Genomic DNA, 14,474 nt, shown 5'->3' with positions numbered 1-14,474 from the left:
TGATGCCTGCTTCCATGTGAAATAATAACAGAGAAAGCAACCCTAAATCTGGTGCTCTACTATGACTGCAGACTATAACTTGTAACCTAATATTCAAAAAAAGTGCAATCCATAAGATATCACATCCTGAGGATGACATAACAGCAATTTTCTAAAAAGTATTTATTAACCTTTTTAAAAAAAAAATCTACTTTTCCTTACTTAAGACGGGGTGGGCTTGCCTGTAAAACAGAACAGTTGGGTCTATCTACTGTATCATAGATTTCATCTGGTCATAAGTTGTAGTCGTCAATGGAGGGAATCAGCTCCAAGTCTATTTTGAAGGGTGTAATAATAGAGAGACCTGGTTTATTGATGTTTGGAACCTTGGCAATAATTCAGTTTTCCAAGGATTCATGCAGACAGTTTTTCCTCTGCAGAATACAAAACCTGTTAAAAATATTTTAGGATAAATATGAAATGAATAAAGTTAACTCTAAGGAGTATACTGAAAAATAACCACAGAAAAAACAAAAACAAGATTGTCCCTAATGCAGTAGATACTGTATATATACACTAAATACAATTGATGCCGATATGCATAGAATATGTTTTTCTTCAATTTTGATCACCATTTCTTATTTCTGCTAAAAAAATAATTGAAACATTAATTAAGCCCAACGTAATTTTTTCGCCAGGATTACAGATTTATGCAGTTTAGTTACCATCAAGTACACACTTTCATAGAATATAACATGTGCACCATACAACTTGTGCACCTGCACTCTGAACACCCTCCCTTTGTGGGCAACCAAGAATTTGAGTGTAGTGATGGGCGAATAAATTTGCCTGGTGCAGATTCGCGGTGAATTTCTTCGTTTTGCCAGTTAAAAAAAAAAACATATTGGACGTGCCAAAACAGCCGTGTGTTAACACTATTCTGACGCCCATTGACTTTAACTCCGTCATCAAAATTGACGCGGCCGCCAATTTTCGAGTTTCGTGAATCTTTGGCATTTCGCAAATTTTCTGCGGCATTTTTGGTGAATAGAAACAGGTGAAATTCACCCATCACTATTTGCGGGGGCTATTTTTTTTTTATAAATTGGTTCCCCAACTTGAATGTGGGCTCTATTAGCAACTTGGAGGTGACAGTTGCCCTTTAAGTAGAGGGAATGATTGGAGGGGGAAGTGGTGTAACTCCTATAAGTGGTTAAAATACAATACCAGATCTATAAATGTCATATGGTACCAAGTTATGGGTGAAAACAGATCTTGCCATATTTTGACAAATGAAAATGTCACAACTCTCTGTTCACTTGAATAGAAAATCCTTAACAAGTTAATAGAGTGCTGGGAAGCTCCCCTGTGTTGAGTTGTAGTGAACGCTCTTTTCACTGCTTTACATATAGTAAAACTTCTAGATTGTTTGCATTCCAACCGTAAACTTTGTCTACAAGGAATTTTCTATGATCACGGCTTACTTTTATATTTTGATCCACTTTTGTTGTAAATAAAATGTGTTTGAAAAACAAAAAAAAAAAACCATAGAAGTGACTCAAGAATTCCTCTCTGGAGAACTGTGGTGAACCCTGTTTTCGCTTTTTGATAAATATGCATCGTAGTGTTAATGTTGCAGCCCCCTCCTCCAGAAGAATTGAATCTGGGGCATGCAATGGAATTTCTTTTGCATACATGCACTGTGGGGTGGTCACCTCTGCTTGCACCCCAATAAAGTGCCTGGAGCAAAATAATGTCCAAAGCAATTCAGCATTCCTATCTTAGTGTTATCCAGAAGATGGAGCTAAGAGTTTTATCCATTCCTTATATTTTGTCTGAATAAATATGATTCCCTTTTATTCTGGGCATTAAATAAAGGTTATAACAAGGAAAGAAAACAGAAAATCCTTACCTCTTGATGATTTGCAAGGGATGTATTTTTTGTTGGAAGATTTGGAGCTTTCAAAGGCTTTTCTAGCATCTGCCACTGAAAGGGGCTTCTCTTCTTCACCAACTTCCTTGTTGCAGCTTTTCCCATGAGTTGTGACTCCCACTTCTAACTGCTGTGAGCAGCCCACCCTGGCAGTAACTGCTGCATAGTTATAGGTAGGTGTGTCTTGCTGAGGGTCTGCTGCTGCATCTGATACACACATTATAAGATCTTTGCCCCAGACATTTGGCGCATCATTCATACTGGCACAACTGACACCTCTAAACTTTTTGTGATCTATGACAGTGTTTTCTGCTATATTCTTATTCAACATAGCATCCTGATTTTGGTTATTCTGTTCCTCTGCATTCAGATAAGCAACATTTACAGTCACTTTATCCTGTGATTTATGTTCAGTACCCTGGAACTGGAAATTATCTTGCAAGCTCAATCTGGACACCTGACGGTTTTCCGTTTCTGAAGCAGAGCGCCTCAGTTTCCTGATAGTGCCTTGGAGGTATGAAACTAGATTCTCACTCTCAGCTCTTCTGTAGATTTTCACTTTTCTTATTGTTCTGCTGACCTCTGCCCCAGCCTTTTCATTATCTTTTTGGAGTATCAAAGGTTCCCAATTTTGAGCAAAATTTGAGCAGTCATTTCTCTGAGTCCATATTCTTGATTCATCTTCTTCCATTCTGTATAATATCACATTAACATTTCTGGCCACAGTGTCTACATTCTTGTCCAAAGTGATCTCCATCATCATACTTTTTTCATTCTGTTTTTTTGTCTCCTAAGAAATGAACATCTATCACTTCATCTTCCATTCACTTTTTCTATATCCTGTGGGGGCTATCCCAAATTTATCAGTGCAGCACAATCTACCTTGCATTCATTTGGCTTCAGCGTGCAGTTGAAAGAATGCACGATGTAAAGAAGCACATCATCATTTTCTCTGTGTTGTCCGGGGTCTGAAGCAACCAGTCATCCTTTATTCCCAGAGCTGCAGCATCAGAAAGAGAAACAGGCGCATGATTGCACAGCTTCTAAATACTTGTCTCCCTTATTCTTCCTCCTGACACGTGACTAGATTGGTCACCCACCTCCAATTTCTCCAGGCATAACACAAGCAAAGGACTCTATCATCTGAAGTGCATGTAACATTGCAGACTGATTGTACTAAGAAATAAAACAGCTGTGCAAAACAATCTAAAAAAACATAAAGGGGAAGTTTTAGTAATATTTAGACAGTAACATTCGAAGACAACTTGCAGTCTTCAAAATAAAATGCAAATCAGGAAAAAAAAAGGAAAAAAACAAAAGACCAAGTACAAATTATCTCAGAATATCAATGATAAGTTCATACTTAATTATCTGAATTTGATTACGAACCAATCCAATATTTATATTTATATATACATGCACACATATGTATTCATTACACCACCCCATCAAACTTTTGTCTACAGGGGCCAGTTTCACAAGGAATTCAAAAATGTTGAATTAAAAGAGTAGAATTATATTATCCTTGATGTTCAAAATAATTAAAGCACTTTGATATACCACTACAAGAAACTGACAGTTAACATTTTGTGTCTCAATATAATGACAGGCCACAAGACACAAACAAGTGTTTAGATTTACTCCTGAAGTGTACTTGAAAATAGATGGTCAAAACATAAGAGTCTGACTGCTAAAACTGCAAGAAACAAGATTTTCAAAGTACAGATGTTGCAATTTCTTTAGTGTTTTAGACAAACAGACCCAATGGTAAATTGCAAAGAAGGTGGGATAAGTATGAAGCATACCAGCAGAACGCATAAGGCAGAAAGAAAACAGGCAAAGACCCAGTCAATGGTAACTAGTAGGGATGGGTGAATAAATTCACCAGGCACTAATTTGCGTTGGATTTCCGCGTTTCACCATAAGTGAATTAATTTGTGAAACGGTGGCGACAATTTGTCAGCGAAAAATCCACCGCATCAAAAAAAAAATGCAAACTTCAAAATATTCGCGAGCATTAAAATTATCGCATGTCAAAATTATCGCATGTCAAAATTATTCAGACACCCTTTGACCGTAATGCATTTGGACCAAATAGTCGCGCGTATAAAAATTGATGCACATGTCAAAATTGACGCGTGTCAAAATTATTTTGATGCCCATTGACTTCAATGCTTTCGCAAATTTTCCGCCGTTTCGCAAACGGCACAGATTCACCCATCACTAGTAACTAGTAATAAATAAGATAATATGGTTGCAATTGGCAAGCTAGAGAATAGAAATATAATTACAATATATATATATTTATATAAGAGATGGTAATGCGTATGACAAAGAAAATTAAAGGTGGAAGCTGAAATCCTTTGACATTGCAACATTGAAGAGATACTGTCATGGGAAAGAAAAAAAATTCAAAACGCACCAGTTAATAGTGCTGCTCTAGCTGAAATCCATTTTTCAAAAGAACAAATTTTGAGAAAAAGATTTTTTATATTTAATTTTGAAATCTGACATGGGGCTAGACATATTGTCAGTTTTCCAGCTGCCCCAAGTCATGTGACTTGTACTCTGATAAACTTCATTCACTCTTTACTGCAAGTTGGAGTGATATCACCCCCCTCTCTTCCCCCCCCCCCTCAGCAGCCTAACAACAGAACAATGGGAAGGTAACCAGATAACAGATCCCTAACACAAGATAACAGCTGCCTGGTAGATCTAAGAACAGGTCCCACTGCCTCACATTCAGTTACATTGAGTAGATGAAACAACCGCCTGCCAGAAAGCAGTTCCATCCTGAAGTTCTGGCTCTTTCTGAAAGCACATGACCAGGCAAAATGACCTGAGATGGCTGCCTACACACCAATATTACAACTAAAAAAAATACACTTGCTGGTTCAGGAATGAAGTTTTATATTGAAGAGTGAATTATTTGCAGTGTAAACAGTGTCATTTAGAAATGAAATATACATCATAAAAATCATGACAGAATCCCTTTAAGGTGCATTGGTTTCATTCGGTTATGAGCTTTACACTTCTTTTTTGGGCAAATATATCTGCAGCTTTATATATCAATGTAATTACCACAGAAGACCATTTGATAGACACACATTCATGGGTAAAAAACAGAAAGCTTATGCCCTAATTGCCACATGCAATAAAAAAAAAAACAGTTTTTGTTTTTTGTTTTATAAACACCCTCTCCTGCAACAGCTACTTGAGCAATTTCATAAAACTATTGCAGAAATATTTGACCATGAGTCTGACCTCACAACCAGTTAATTAGAAATACAAATAACAATCCCCTCCATCGCTTGGTCTGAGCTGACAAAGGCAAGTCTGGTGAAGGAGGTAACGTTCAGTAAAATCCACATTTTAGGGAATTTGCGGAGTAATGCTCATTCGCCTGTCGATTTCGCTAGCGAATTGGCACCTGTCCCTGCCACTTCACCCCTTTAGTAAAACTGCCCCTAAATATTAGTATAGATAGAAATATCTACAATATACATTTTTGCACCTCATCCCCTCTCCTGCTCCTGTATCCACCTGATTGTTTGTTTTTGGGTGTCTCTTATTTTTTTAACCCTTTTGCCACTCTGGAAATAAAGCAGCTTTCCCCTATACTGAAATGTATAAGCATAGATTCCATTCTAGTGACATTTTGTTGCACAACCTCTTCCTGCTGTTCTACTTTATGTATAGTAGAACCCCCATTTTACATTTTTCAGGGGACAAGAAAAAAAAATTGTGTAAAATCATGGAAATGTATTATGTATCATATATTGGTGGGACCACAAAAAATGGTATAAAATATGGAAAAACTTAAAATGAGGGTATGTAAAATGGAAGCTTCACTGTATTTATCCAGCTGTAACTAGAACTCTAGAGGGAATAACATTCTACAAACTGTTGGCTGGGGGTACAAGTCATTTGTGTGATATGTTGCCCCCCTGGAAAATTTTCTGAGGACGCCCATGCCTCCAAGTTATGTAAATGATTTTGGATTTCATTTATTTCTAATGGATAATCAACTTTGTAGCAGATCAATGTGTCATCTGCAAAAAGCAAACCCAATTGTCATATTTTTTGGTGACTACATGGCATGACATGGTAGAGAACCCTATGGAATACCAATAATTACTGTCCTCATATGTATTTAAACTGTATGGTTATTTTCCAGTGGAAATAATATCCCTCTAGCCTATTAGGGGTTTCAAGCAGGATAGCAGATTAAGTAAATATTGATATGTAGCTTCTTCAGATCAGCTTGCACTATAAGAATAGCCTCTGTATTAAAAAGGGTAACGTGTTAACTGTGGGATTCAGATGCATAAATCCTTCTCCTTAAATGGTCATCTTAATTCAGCCGAGCGGCCGCTTACAGCTGAGGGATTTCAGAAAGGATTCCACCAGTCGGCACAAAGAGACATTGTATATTTTCATATCATTTTGCAAGTTGGGTACACAGGATTATAGTAACCATCCACACTTTACTGTAAAAATCTGACATTATCAGCTATTCTACATTTAAATTATCAATGTATTAAGCAAAAACCATATTACTTCTGGGACTGAAGAAACACAATATTTATTTTCTTTTCAAGGACACAATATTATACAAGAGAAGACAGAATCTAATAGAGAAAGGGTTTAAAAGTGCTTTATGCATCTACAGCAAGAGAAGAGCAAATCTTGTGTGTGTTTGTATATACAGTTATATTGATAGATATGCATATGTAGACACAAATGTTGAAATGAATGGATGCTTTCCCCATACTAACACATGCGGAAATGAAGAAAAAAATCTGCTATATTCTTCTTGACCAGAACATCTAAAAAGTTGCAAAACAATTCAAACAGGTTACTGTCAGCAACTACATCTTTACTCTTTTAATCACCATTGGGGGCTCTTATATAATCACCATGGCTTAGGGTACATCAAGTCATATTTTATAGGCAAAAATACACAACAGTTACACATTGTTGGGACTTGCAAAAAAGCTCTAACTTCTTAGCTGCCAAAGCTTCCTGCATCTTCCATTACTGATAACCATAAAGCATCAAACTGTAACAATGAGCCATTTGGTTTTATTCGTTTAGCTCTCAAATTCCATTGCAGACAGACGTCTGCAATAACGGCAATAGGAATAGGGAATAAAGCAAACAGAAGCCAACAAAAAACTATTTTAAATATTTGAGTGTTGTTATGCCATTTTTACAGGCTAATAATACTACACATGTATTAAAGCCAAAATAGCTGGAGGCTTAAAGCTTACAGTATTTCTCAATATACCTTATTTATAAGGCATTTTAAAGATTAAGCTTGATGGCACATGGGGTACTACCCTGCCACCTCTTATTGTATTGATCAGGAAATGTCAAGCAGTGCTAGTACAGGCCAACAATTCTAAATATAGCGTTGTAGGCTGCAAATCACAGTTTTGGCAATGTCAAACTTTTTGGGGCATTGGAATAGTCAGTTGAATAGCTTGCCTAGTGTTGAAGGGGCACCTATAATGCAAAAATTGTTTCCCCCACTGGAGGTGCAGACCCCCGATCCTATGTCACACTTGTGGGCATAATGAGTCAGCCAAAGTGCTCTTTATGCACATGTGTATGCATAAACCTGGCCATCCACAATGGGGGGGGGGGAGGGGATTTATTTATAAAATACAGTAGAACCCTGATTTTACATATTTCTGGAATGGACACTGTTTTTGTGTCCCCATTTGAGACTGTGCAACAGCACACAAGTGGATCTTATTCAAATAATCATAGATGGGGAGCCAATATTCCATCAGCCCTTGGCCTTATAGGAGGACTATCTTTATGAATGCAATGTGAAGGTATCATGCATAAAAACCTGAAAAGACAGGCCTTAACATTTTTTTTATTCTAAGTACACCTTTTATACATGCTGTGTACAATATGTATTCCTTAATTGAGTAAACTGTCTTGCTGCACTGTTGCCAGAAGTTCCTAAAGATGGATGATCAGTTCTGCATAATGTGGACTCTATGATACTTCATGAAAACATTTTTTATATAAAGAATATTTCAACTGGAAAATAATCAGGCGTCTTTGACATGTCCTAACTTCACAGAGTACAATTTAATTCATGAAATAATAAAATAAAAAAAAAAATCAGCTTTTGGAACCTACCAGAAACTTAAAAAAAATCTCTCTCAGGGCAGTGCAGTGAAATTAAAGTAATTTAATTTGCTTAGTGTAGAACGTATCCAGCAGTGGGCATTTCCAAGTTGCAGCATTTATGTTCCCTCTAAGCTTAAGCACACGCACACACATAAGCTGTGTCACCAATGCACAGATTATAGTGATGTACACTGAACATTTTATAAGCACCTTCAGGTTAGACGATTTTTGCTCAGAATAGCTAACAGCTTTCTGAGCAATAATCACCTGACCTATGGGTGAACTAGCTGGGACCGATTAATTACTATAAAAGTCTATAAATAGGCAAATCAGAATGTTTTGTCACCCACTGCACTGAAAACCACACAGGCTAGAATTTGCACAGCATGCCACAGCCCTGATATCCAGCCCTCTGATATGTGAGAGTGATAAGAATTACCCTGTTGTGACAACATTCCACATCTGGTTGTGAATACAAGAAAAGAGATCAAAGTCAGGTTCTCGCTTATCTTTATGAAAGCAATAGATAAATAAGCACATATAAATACAATCTTAATGCAAAAGTAATGTGACTTGGGTTGGCTTGTGTTACAGGAATCAATGTCTCCATAGGTCCTTTGGCATGCACTGGAGCTACAGGAGACATGTTTCAGGTTCAGATCTTCCCCAAGGCCTGTACAGCAACCCAAGGCCCACCTGCTGTGGGGCTTTACTTCTCCTTTTAATCAAAAGGATCAAGATATAATTTGTCATTATAGGATGCAAATTAAATCTATAAAGTGCTTATTCAGGCATAAATGTGTCTTCATTTCTCAATGCAGCAATACATAAAATAGAATTCTGGAAGGACTACTTCTAATACATGTATTAGACTGGTTATATGTTGGCCTAGACATTTATATTAAGCACTAAGGCTGTAAAACAAAGCAGCTACATGGCTGAAAAGCAAAGTTTTTTTTTTTTAAAGATTAATAATATACTAAACTACAGTACATGAAGAAAAGTTGGTAATTTACCTTCCCTTAAACAGCTGTATAGTATGAAAGCACAGCATCTCTGCACAGTAGCATTTGAAATATGTTGCATGAAATGAGTTGCCACAGTGCTTGTCTGGCATATGAAAATAGGAACAGCCTAAAAGATTTAAGTAGCGAACACATCATTTATTGATGGCTGCAGGCTCTATGCTGAGCATTTCATACAAGACTAGGAATAGGAAAATAAACAGAGCAATAATGCTCCTTTCACACCATAGCCTTCATAATTCATTATCCATTTGAAGATAAATGAATGAAAGATAAACCCTACCCACGTCAGTTAATACTTCTGTTTAAGTGGGTATCGTTTGGAATTTTTTTTATAGAACAAGTTAGTGTGGCTAATGGAAATTAAATATATAGTTATTTTCCAATTTTTTTTGTATCTCCAAAGATTATGTGACGGTACTAATTGCTCAACCTATAACTTAAGAAGATATTGCCTCACTGCAGGCTGGTAACGAACTCTGTAAAATTCCAACAGGACTCCTAATGTATTTATAATCCCATTACATGAATCTAAGAGGGGCATGACACAATGTCCATGACCAGCTAAACAGGGCCACAAATAGCACTGTTATGGACAATTACCTGGGTTTGGATTTTGTCTGCACAGTGAAAAAACAAAAGTCTGCATGAGCACAAGTACTCTCTATTGACTACGTGCCTAATTTGAGAGACTTTTTGGCACAACAGTGGCTAAACTTTTGAATATCTTTGTAAAAAAACAAAAACAAAGATTGTGTCTATACACTTAATGGCACTGCTCAGTGTTTTGAGGTGACAAACTGCTGCTGAGTGCATCATAGGACACTTTCCATTGCTGTCAGTGCAAAACAACCAGTAGTAATCCTTTGAATTTTTGTAATGGCAGCCAAAAAGCAACATATGCCTTAGCCTAACAAATACATTGCTCTTATCTCAGGGAACAAAACTGACTGTGAGAGGTCATACTGACTAAGCAGAAAGGATGCACTACTAGAATTCAGAAAACTATAAATAAGTTTTGGCTAATGAATGACAAGATATATATGAACAGATACAACATAGCCTTTGGATAAAAGAAAACAAAAGGCAAATTTTGCACTCAAAGCTACGAGTTAAGGTTTCATTGGAATTTCTCCGTAACTGAAACAAAAGCCATAATTAAATACATCAGCCAATGTAAAGGAAAATAGAGGTAGAATTCCTGAAATATGAACACTTCATATCTAATTGTTACAGTAAACATATCTCTGAATACTGTCAATATTGCAACTGGCATGTTACATCCTGATCTGAAAAAAGTACCCAACTTGGCTATTAAGGGGGAAAAAAACATGAATCTGAGAAATAAAAAAAAAGCAGAAACATAATATTAAGGAATGCATAGTTAGTAATATTTTTGACTGCAGTAAAACAATCAGTTTCTTGCTTTCATATAGTCATATGGTGTGGTGCCATGCTTACAATGAAAGTGATACTGGCTATGAATAATAAACTCTTACAATAATAAACAAACAGAAAAATTCATCTTGTTTCAGTGTTTGTTATGGGTGCATTGGCTGATTTATTTATCCTGTAAGGTGTTTGTTTGTTCCCTGAAACATCAGTAAAGACCGAGCTGTCCCTTAATTTGGCGCTCTTGCACTCAGATTTCTGAAATGTATCAGAGTCACAGGACAAATCCTCACTGGAAAACGTGAGACTGTCCAGTTTGGCAAGAGAGTGAGATCTCTTCAATGGGGAAGATAGCGTAAGACCAGCTAAACGCATCCTTGTTTCAATCTCCTGAGTCCTTTGTTTAACAAGTCCTGGCATCCCACGTACGCTGTGTATGCTGTCGCTGCTTGAGCTGCGCGTGAGGTTAGAGCTCATAGATGATGATGTTGGGGTGTAGCATATTGTCTTTAAGAAATCTTTAGTGTAGCTGCTGATCTGATCCAGTTTGCAAAAAGTTGGAGTTGAAGTCTTCTGAAAAACCCCATCTAAAGGATTTATCATTTCTGTCTTTGCCACATTATTCTTTCCTAATTCTTGATATGTGGGCAAGTCTTTGGTACCATATAAATCATTAGAACTGGTCTTCTCTTCAGAAACTTCTTTGCCAACAGAAGCCCCCTCACTCTTGAGGCGCTCCAATTCTTTTGTATGTTTTCTGACCAATCCAGCCTTTTGTAGTTGAATAATAGATTCTTGATGCTGCATCAAGTAGCTATGCGTGGTAGGCTTTTCCAACTCCTTACTGAAAACTAAATATTTTTGGTCTTTATACTGTTTCTGATCCTTCCTAGACAACAAACCACCAGCAACAAAGGGTTCTACTTCAGGAGTCACTGTTGATTGCATTTGTGTGTTTTCTAATGGCGTTTGAGGAGTTACAGCATTAAGTTTGGATGATGTAAGTAAATGGCCAGGGCAAGATTTTGCCAACTTTCTATCCATATTGGCTCCATGCATTCTGTCCAACACTGCTGAAGTCATGTGCTGTAATAAGGTAGGCTGGCTGCATACAGTTGTAGAATTTAATGGCCCGTCACAATATGGCTGCTGGGCTTCCTCACTTACTTCTGAACACATAGGTTTTGGATACATACAGTCAGTACAGGATGGATAAGGAGGCTTCACCTTACTCAGAATGCCAAAAATGGCATCTTCCTAGTTTATAATGAAAGAATATATGAAAGAAAAAAAAATTAGTGAGGTTAGATACAGAACAGGTACACAGTTCAAGTTTCAAAATGCCATAAGGTGCAGTAAAGTATGATAACCTAGCATCGTGGCATTAAAGAAGTTGGTATTCGGTTGTTTAGTTTAACAGCTCATTAGATAACAGCTCATTAGATTAAAGGGATACTGTCATGGTAAAAACAAATTTTTTCAAAATGAATCAGTTAATAGTGCTGCTCCCGCAGAATTCTGCACTGAAATCCATTTCTCAAAAGAGCAAACAGATTTTTTTATATTCAATTTTGAAATCTGACATGGAGCTAGACATATTGTCAATTTCCCAGCTGCCCCAAGTCATGTGACTTGTGCTCTGATAAACTTCAATCACTCTTTACTGCTGTACTGCAAGTTGGAGTGATATCACCCCCTCCCTTTTTCCCCCCAGCAGCCAAACAAAAGAACAATGGGAAAGTAACCAGATAGCAGCTCCCTAACACAAGATAACAGCTGCCTGGTAGATCTAAGAACAGCACTCAATAGTAAAAACCCATGTCCCACTGAGACACATTCAGTTACATTGAGAAGGAAAAACAGCAGCCTGCCAGAAAGCATTTCTCTCCTAAAGTGCAGGCACAAGTCACATGACTTGGGGCAGCTGGGAAATTGACAAAATGTCTAGCCCCATGTCAGATTTTAAAATTGAATATAAAAAAATCTGTTTGCTCTTTTGAGAAATGGATTTTAGTGCAGAATTCTGCTGGAGCAGCACTATTAACTGATTCATTTTGAAAAAAAATTTTTTTCCCATGACAGTATCCCTTTAAGGGGAAGGCTTGAAGGTTTGGAGCTCAGTTATTATTTGGCACTTATATCAGCACTCCAGTCCTGTGCATGTTCCAATTGCTGGGAAAGCACAACTCACTTGCTGGATTAGCCCCAAGCTTGGGAAATTATCATTTTGTTTTTTTGCTATATTTTTATTTAACATTTTATTTACCAAATCAGGGTGCACCTGAAAGGTTTTCACCCCAAGGTGATGCGGCCTCCTTCGGACCCCCTCCGACACCAAAGGTAAAAGCGGTGGGGAGAAGGGGGCCACATCCCAGCAGCTGCCTGGATGGCTGTCAGTGGATTCTGGAAGCTGTAATTCTACAGCACATGGTTATAGAATGGACTTTTCTTGATTTATATCCTTGTTCAACCCACCATTTCAGCGTTGTCATTTGGCACAGTGGGGGTCATTTATAAACTTCAAGCAGGGCAGATTGGTTCGCAAAGTGAATATATTTGCTCTGTGCATGGTTATATTTATAAAGCTGAATAAGAGGGTGCAAACGTAACTGTGAAATTTTCACAATGCGAATGTCTATAGGAGCTTTTTAAATATGTCACAATTTGCAAATTGCCAATTTTTATGCGCACACTCTGCGACTCAATTACGCCACAACTTTGGTGGCGGATAAAATATTCGCAAAACAGTTTTGCGAACTGCGAATTTAAGTTACTGTCAATGCTATTTTCGCGCACAACAACCTCGCACATTGGGTGCTCGCGCAAACTCCCGTCTCATTTATGCGCCATTTGCGAAAATGTATTCATACTGCGTATTCGCAAAAACCGGAAAGATGGGCAGAGCAGTGCAATATATCAGCGTTCAGGAAAAAAACATGTGCAATACAACCATTTGCGAAAAATATGCCTTACGCGAAAATGACCCCCAGTGTTTGTTAAAGAAACATCAGACAGCATGACTTACATCTAAAGCAGAAAGCATCCTACTTATGTACTCTTCACCCCTTTGGAACACCTACCTCTGTGTCTTTGGGGCAACTTCTCTTGCTGCTATTACTGTTCATATTTTCCTTATAAACCTGTTCATCACAATCAGGCATCAAGGGAATCTGACTAGCCCCTTCCTTCATACAACTTTCTGCTGGACCGACATCATCTTTATAACGCTTTGGGCTCAACAAATCCTCAAAATCTAATTTCTTTCTTATTTCACCCTCTAGAAAAGGTAAATTTCTTCCAATTGTCTCAAAATCATTTCCTTTATAGTTTTCTTTGTCTGTTAAAGTGTAATATGGCAGTTCGGTATCTCCCACCAGGGCATCTCTCTCCAGTTCTTCTGCTTCAACTTCTACACTTAATGGTTCAATTAATCCACAAGGATTGGTCAGATGTCTTAAACAATAACTTTCTGGTAAAGTTTGTGCTTTTATATAATCTTCATTCAGTCCATAATTGAATTCGGTTTCCAGAGTATCTTGTGGATAGGAGCTTGGGAAAATGGCATCAAAATCATTTGGTGGAATCCCAATTTCAACATGTTGCCTCCATAGTTTGTTGTGTCTCTGTTTACTGTAATAACAAATATCAACATTTCATGACCTGCAAATATACACATGCACTATAATTTAGGATACAAGATGATCAAATTCTATAAAAAGCCTGTGTGTGTGTCAAGAATTAGTGCCTCAGCTTGCACTTTGTCTTGCCTAATCAAAGTCAGGCTGATCACAGTCGTCTCCCATATCAGGGTTTTCCCAGCTAGAGGCCCAGGACCAGAGGCAGGAATGTGTATGAACTCCAGCCTACTATGGTCGCTAGATTTCTTAATCTAGCGACCTTAATCTATTATTTTAGTACTGTATAATTTTTTTTCAATAGTCTCATTTGCCATATTTTATGCATGTTACAGATGTCTCAGTATATTGCTCAAACGA

At 37.5% G+C, this 14,474-nt stretch overlaps 2 protein-coding genes across 3 annotated transcripts in view; both read right to left on the bottom strand.

Annotated features, from left to right (window-relative positions):
• coro1c.L (coronin 1C L homeolog) overlaps positions 1-2,684 on the bottom strand; it is a 41,098-nt gene extending 38,414 nt beyond the window's left edge. Inside the window, exon 1 of the mRNA XM_041575660.1 lies at positions 1,892-2,684. Coding sequence (XP_041431594.1) covers positions 1,892-2,675 — 784 coding nt within the window. The 5' untranslated portion in view covers positions 2,676-2,684. The remainder of the gene's footprint in view (positions 1-1,891) is intronic.
• Positions 2,685-6,481: 3,797 nt separating this feature from the next.
• ssh1.L (slingshot protein phosphatase 1 L homeolog) overlaps positions 6,482-14,474 on the bottom strand; it is a 38,494-nt gene continuing 30,501 nt past the window's right edge. For both annotated transcript variants that reach the window (XM_018260868.2, XM_018260875.2), the window contains 2 exons: positions 13,560-14,109; positions 6,482-11,736 (listed from right to left, as the gene is read on the bottom strand). In XM_018260868.2, coding sequence (XP_018116357.1) covers positions 10,609-11,736; positions 13,560-14,109 — 1,678 coding nt within the window. In that variant the 3' untranslated portion in view covers positions 6,482-10,608. The remainder of the gene's footprint in view (positions 11,737-13,559; positions 14,110-14,474) is intronic.

Source organism: Xenopus laevis, chromosome 1L (genome assembly GCF_017654675.1).
Source record: "Xenopus laevis strain J_2021 chromosome 1L, Xenopus_laevis_v10.1, whole genome shotgun sequence".
NCBI lineage: Eukaryota > Metazoa > Chordata > Amphibia > Anura > Pipidae > Xenopus > Xenopus laevis.
This window is presented reverse-complemented; position numbering and strand designations above follow the sequence as displayed.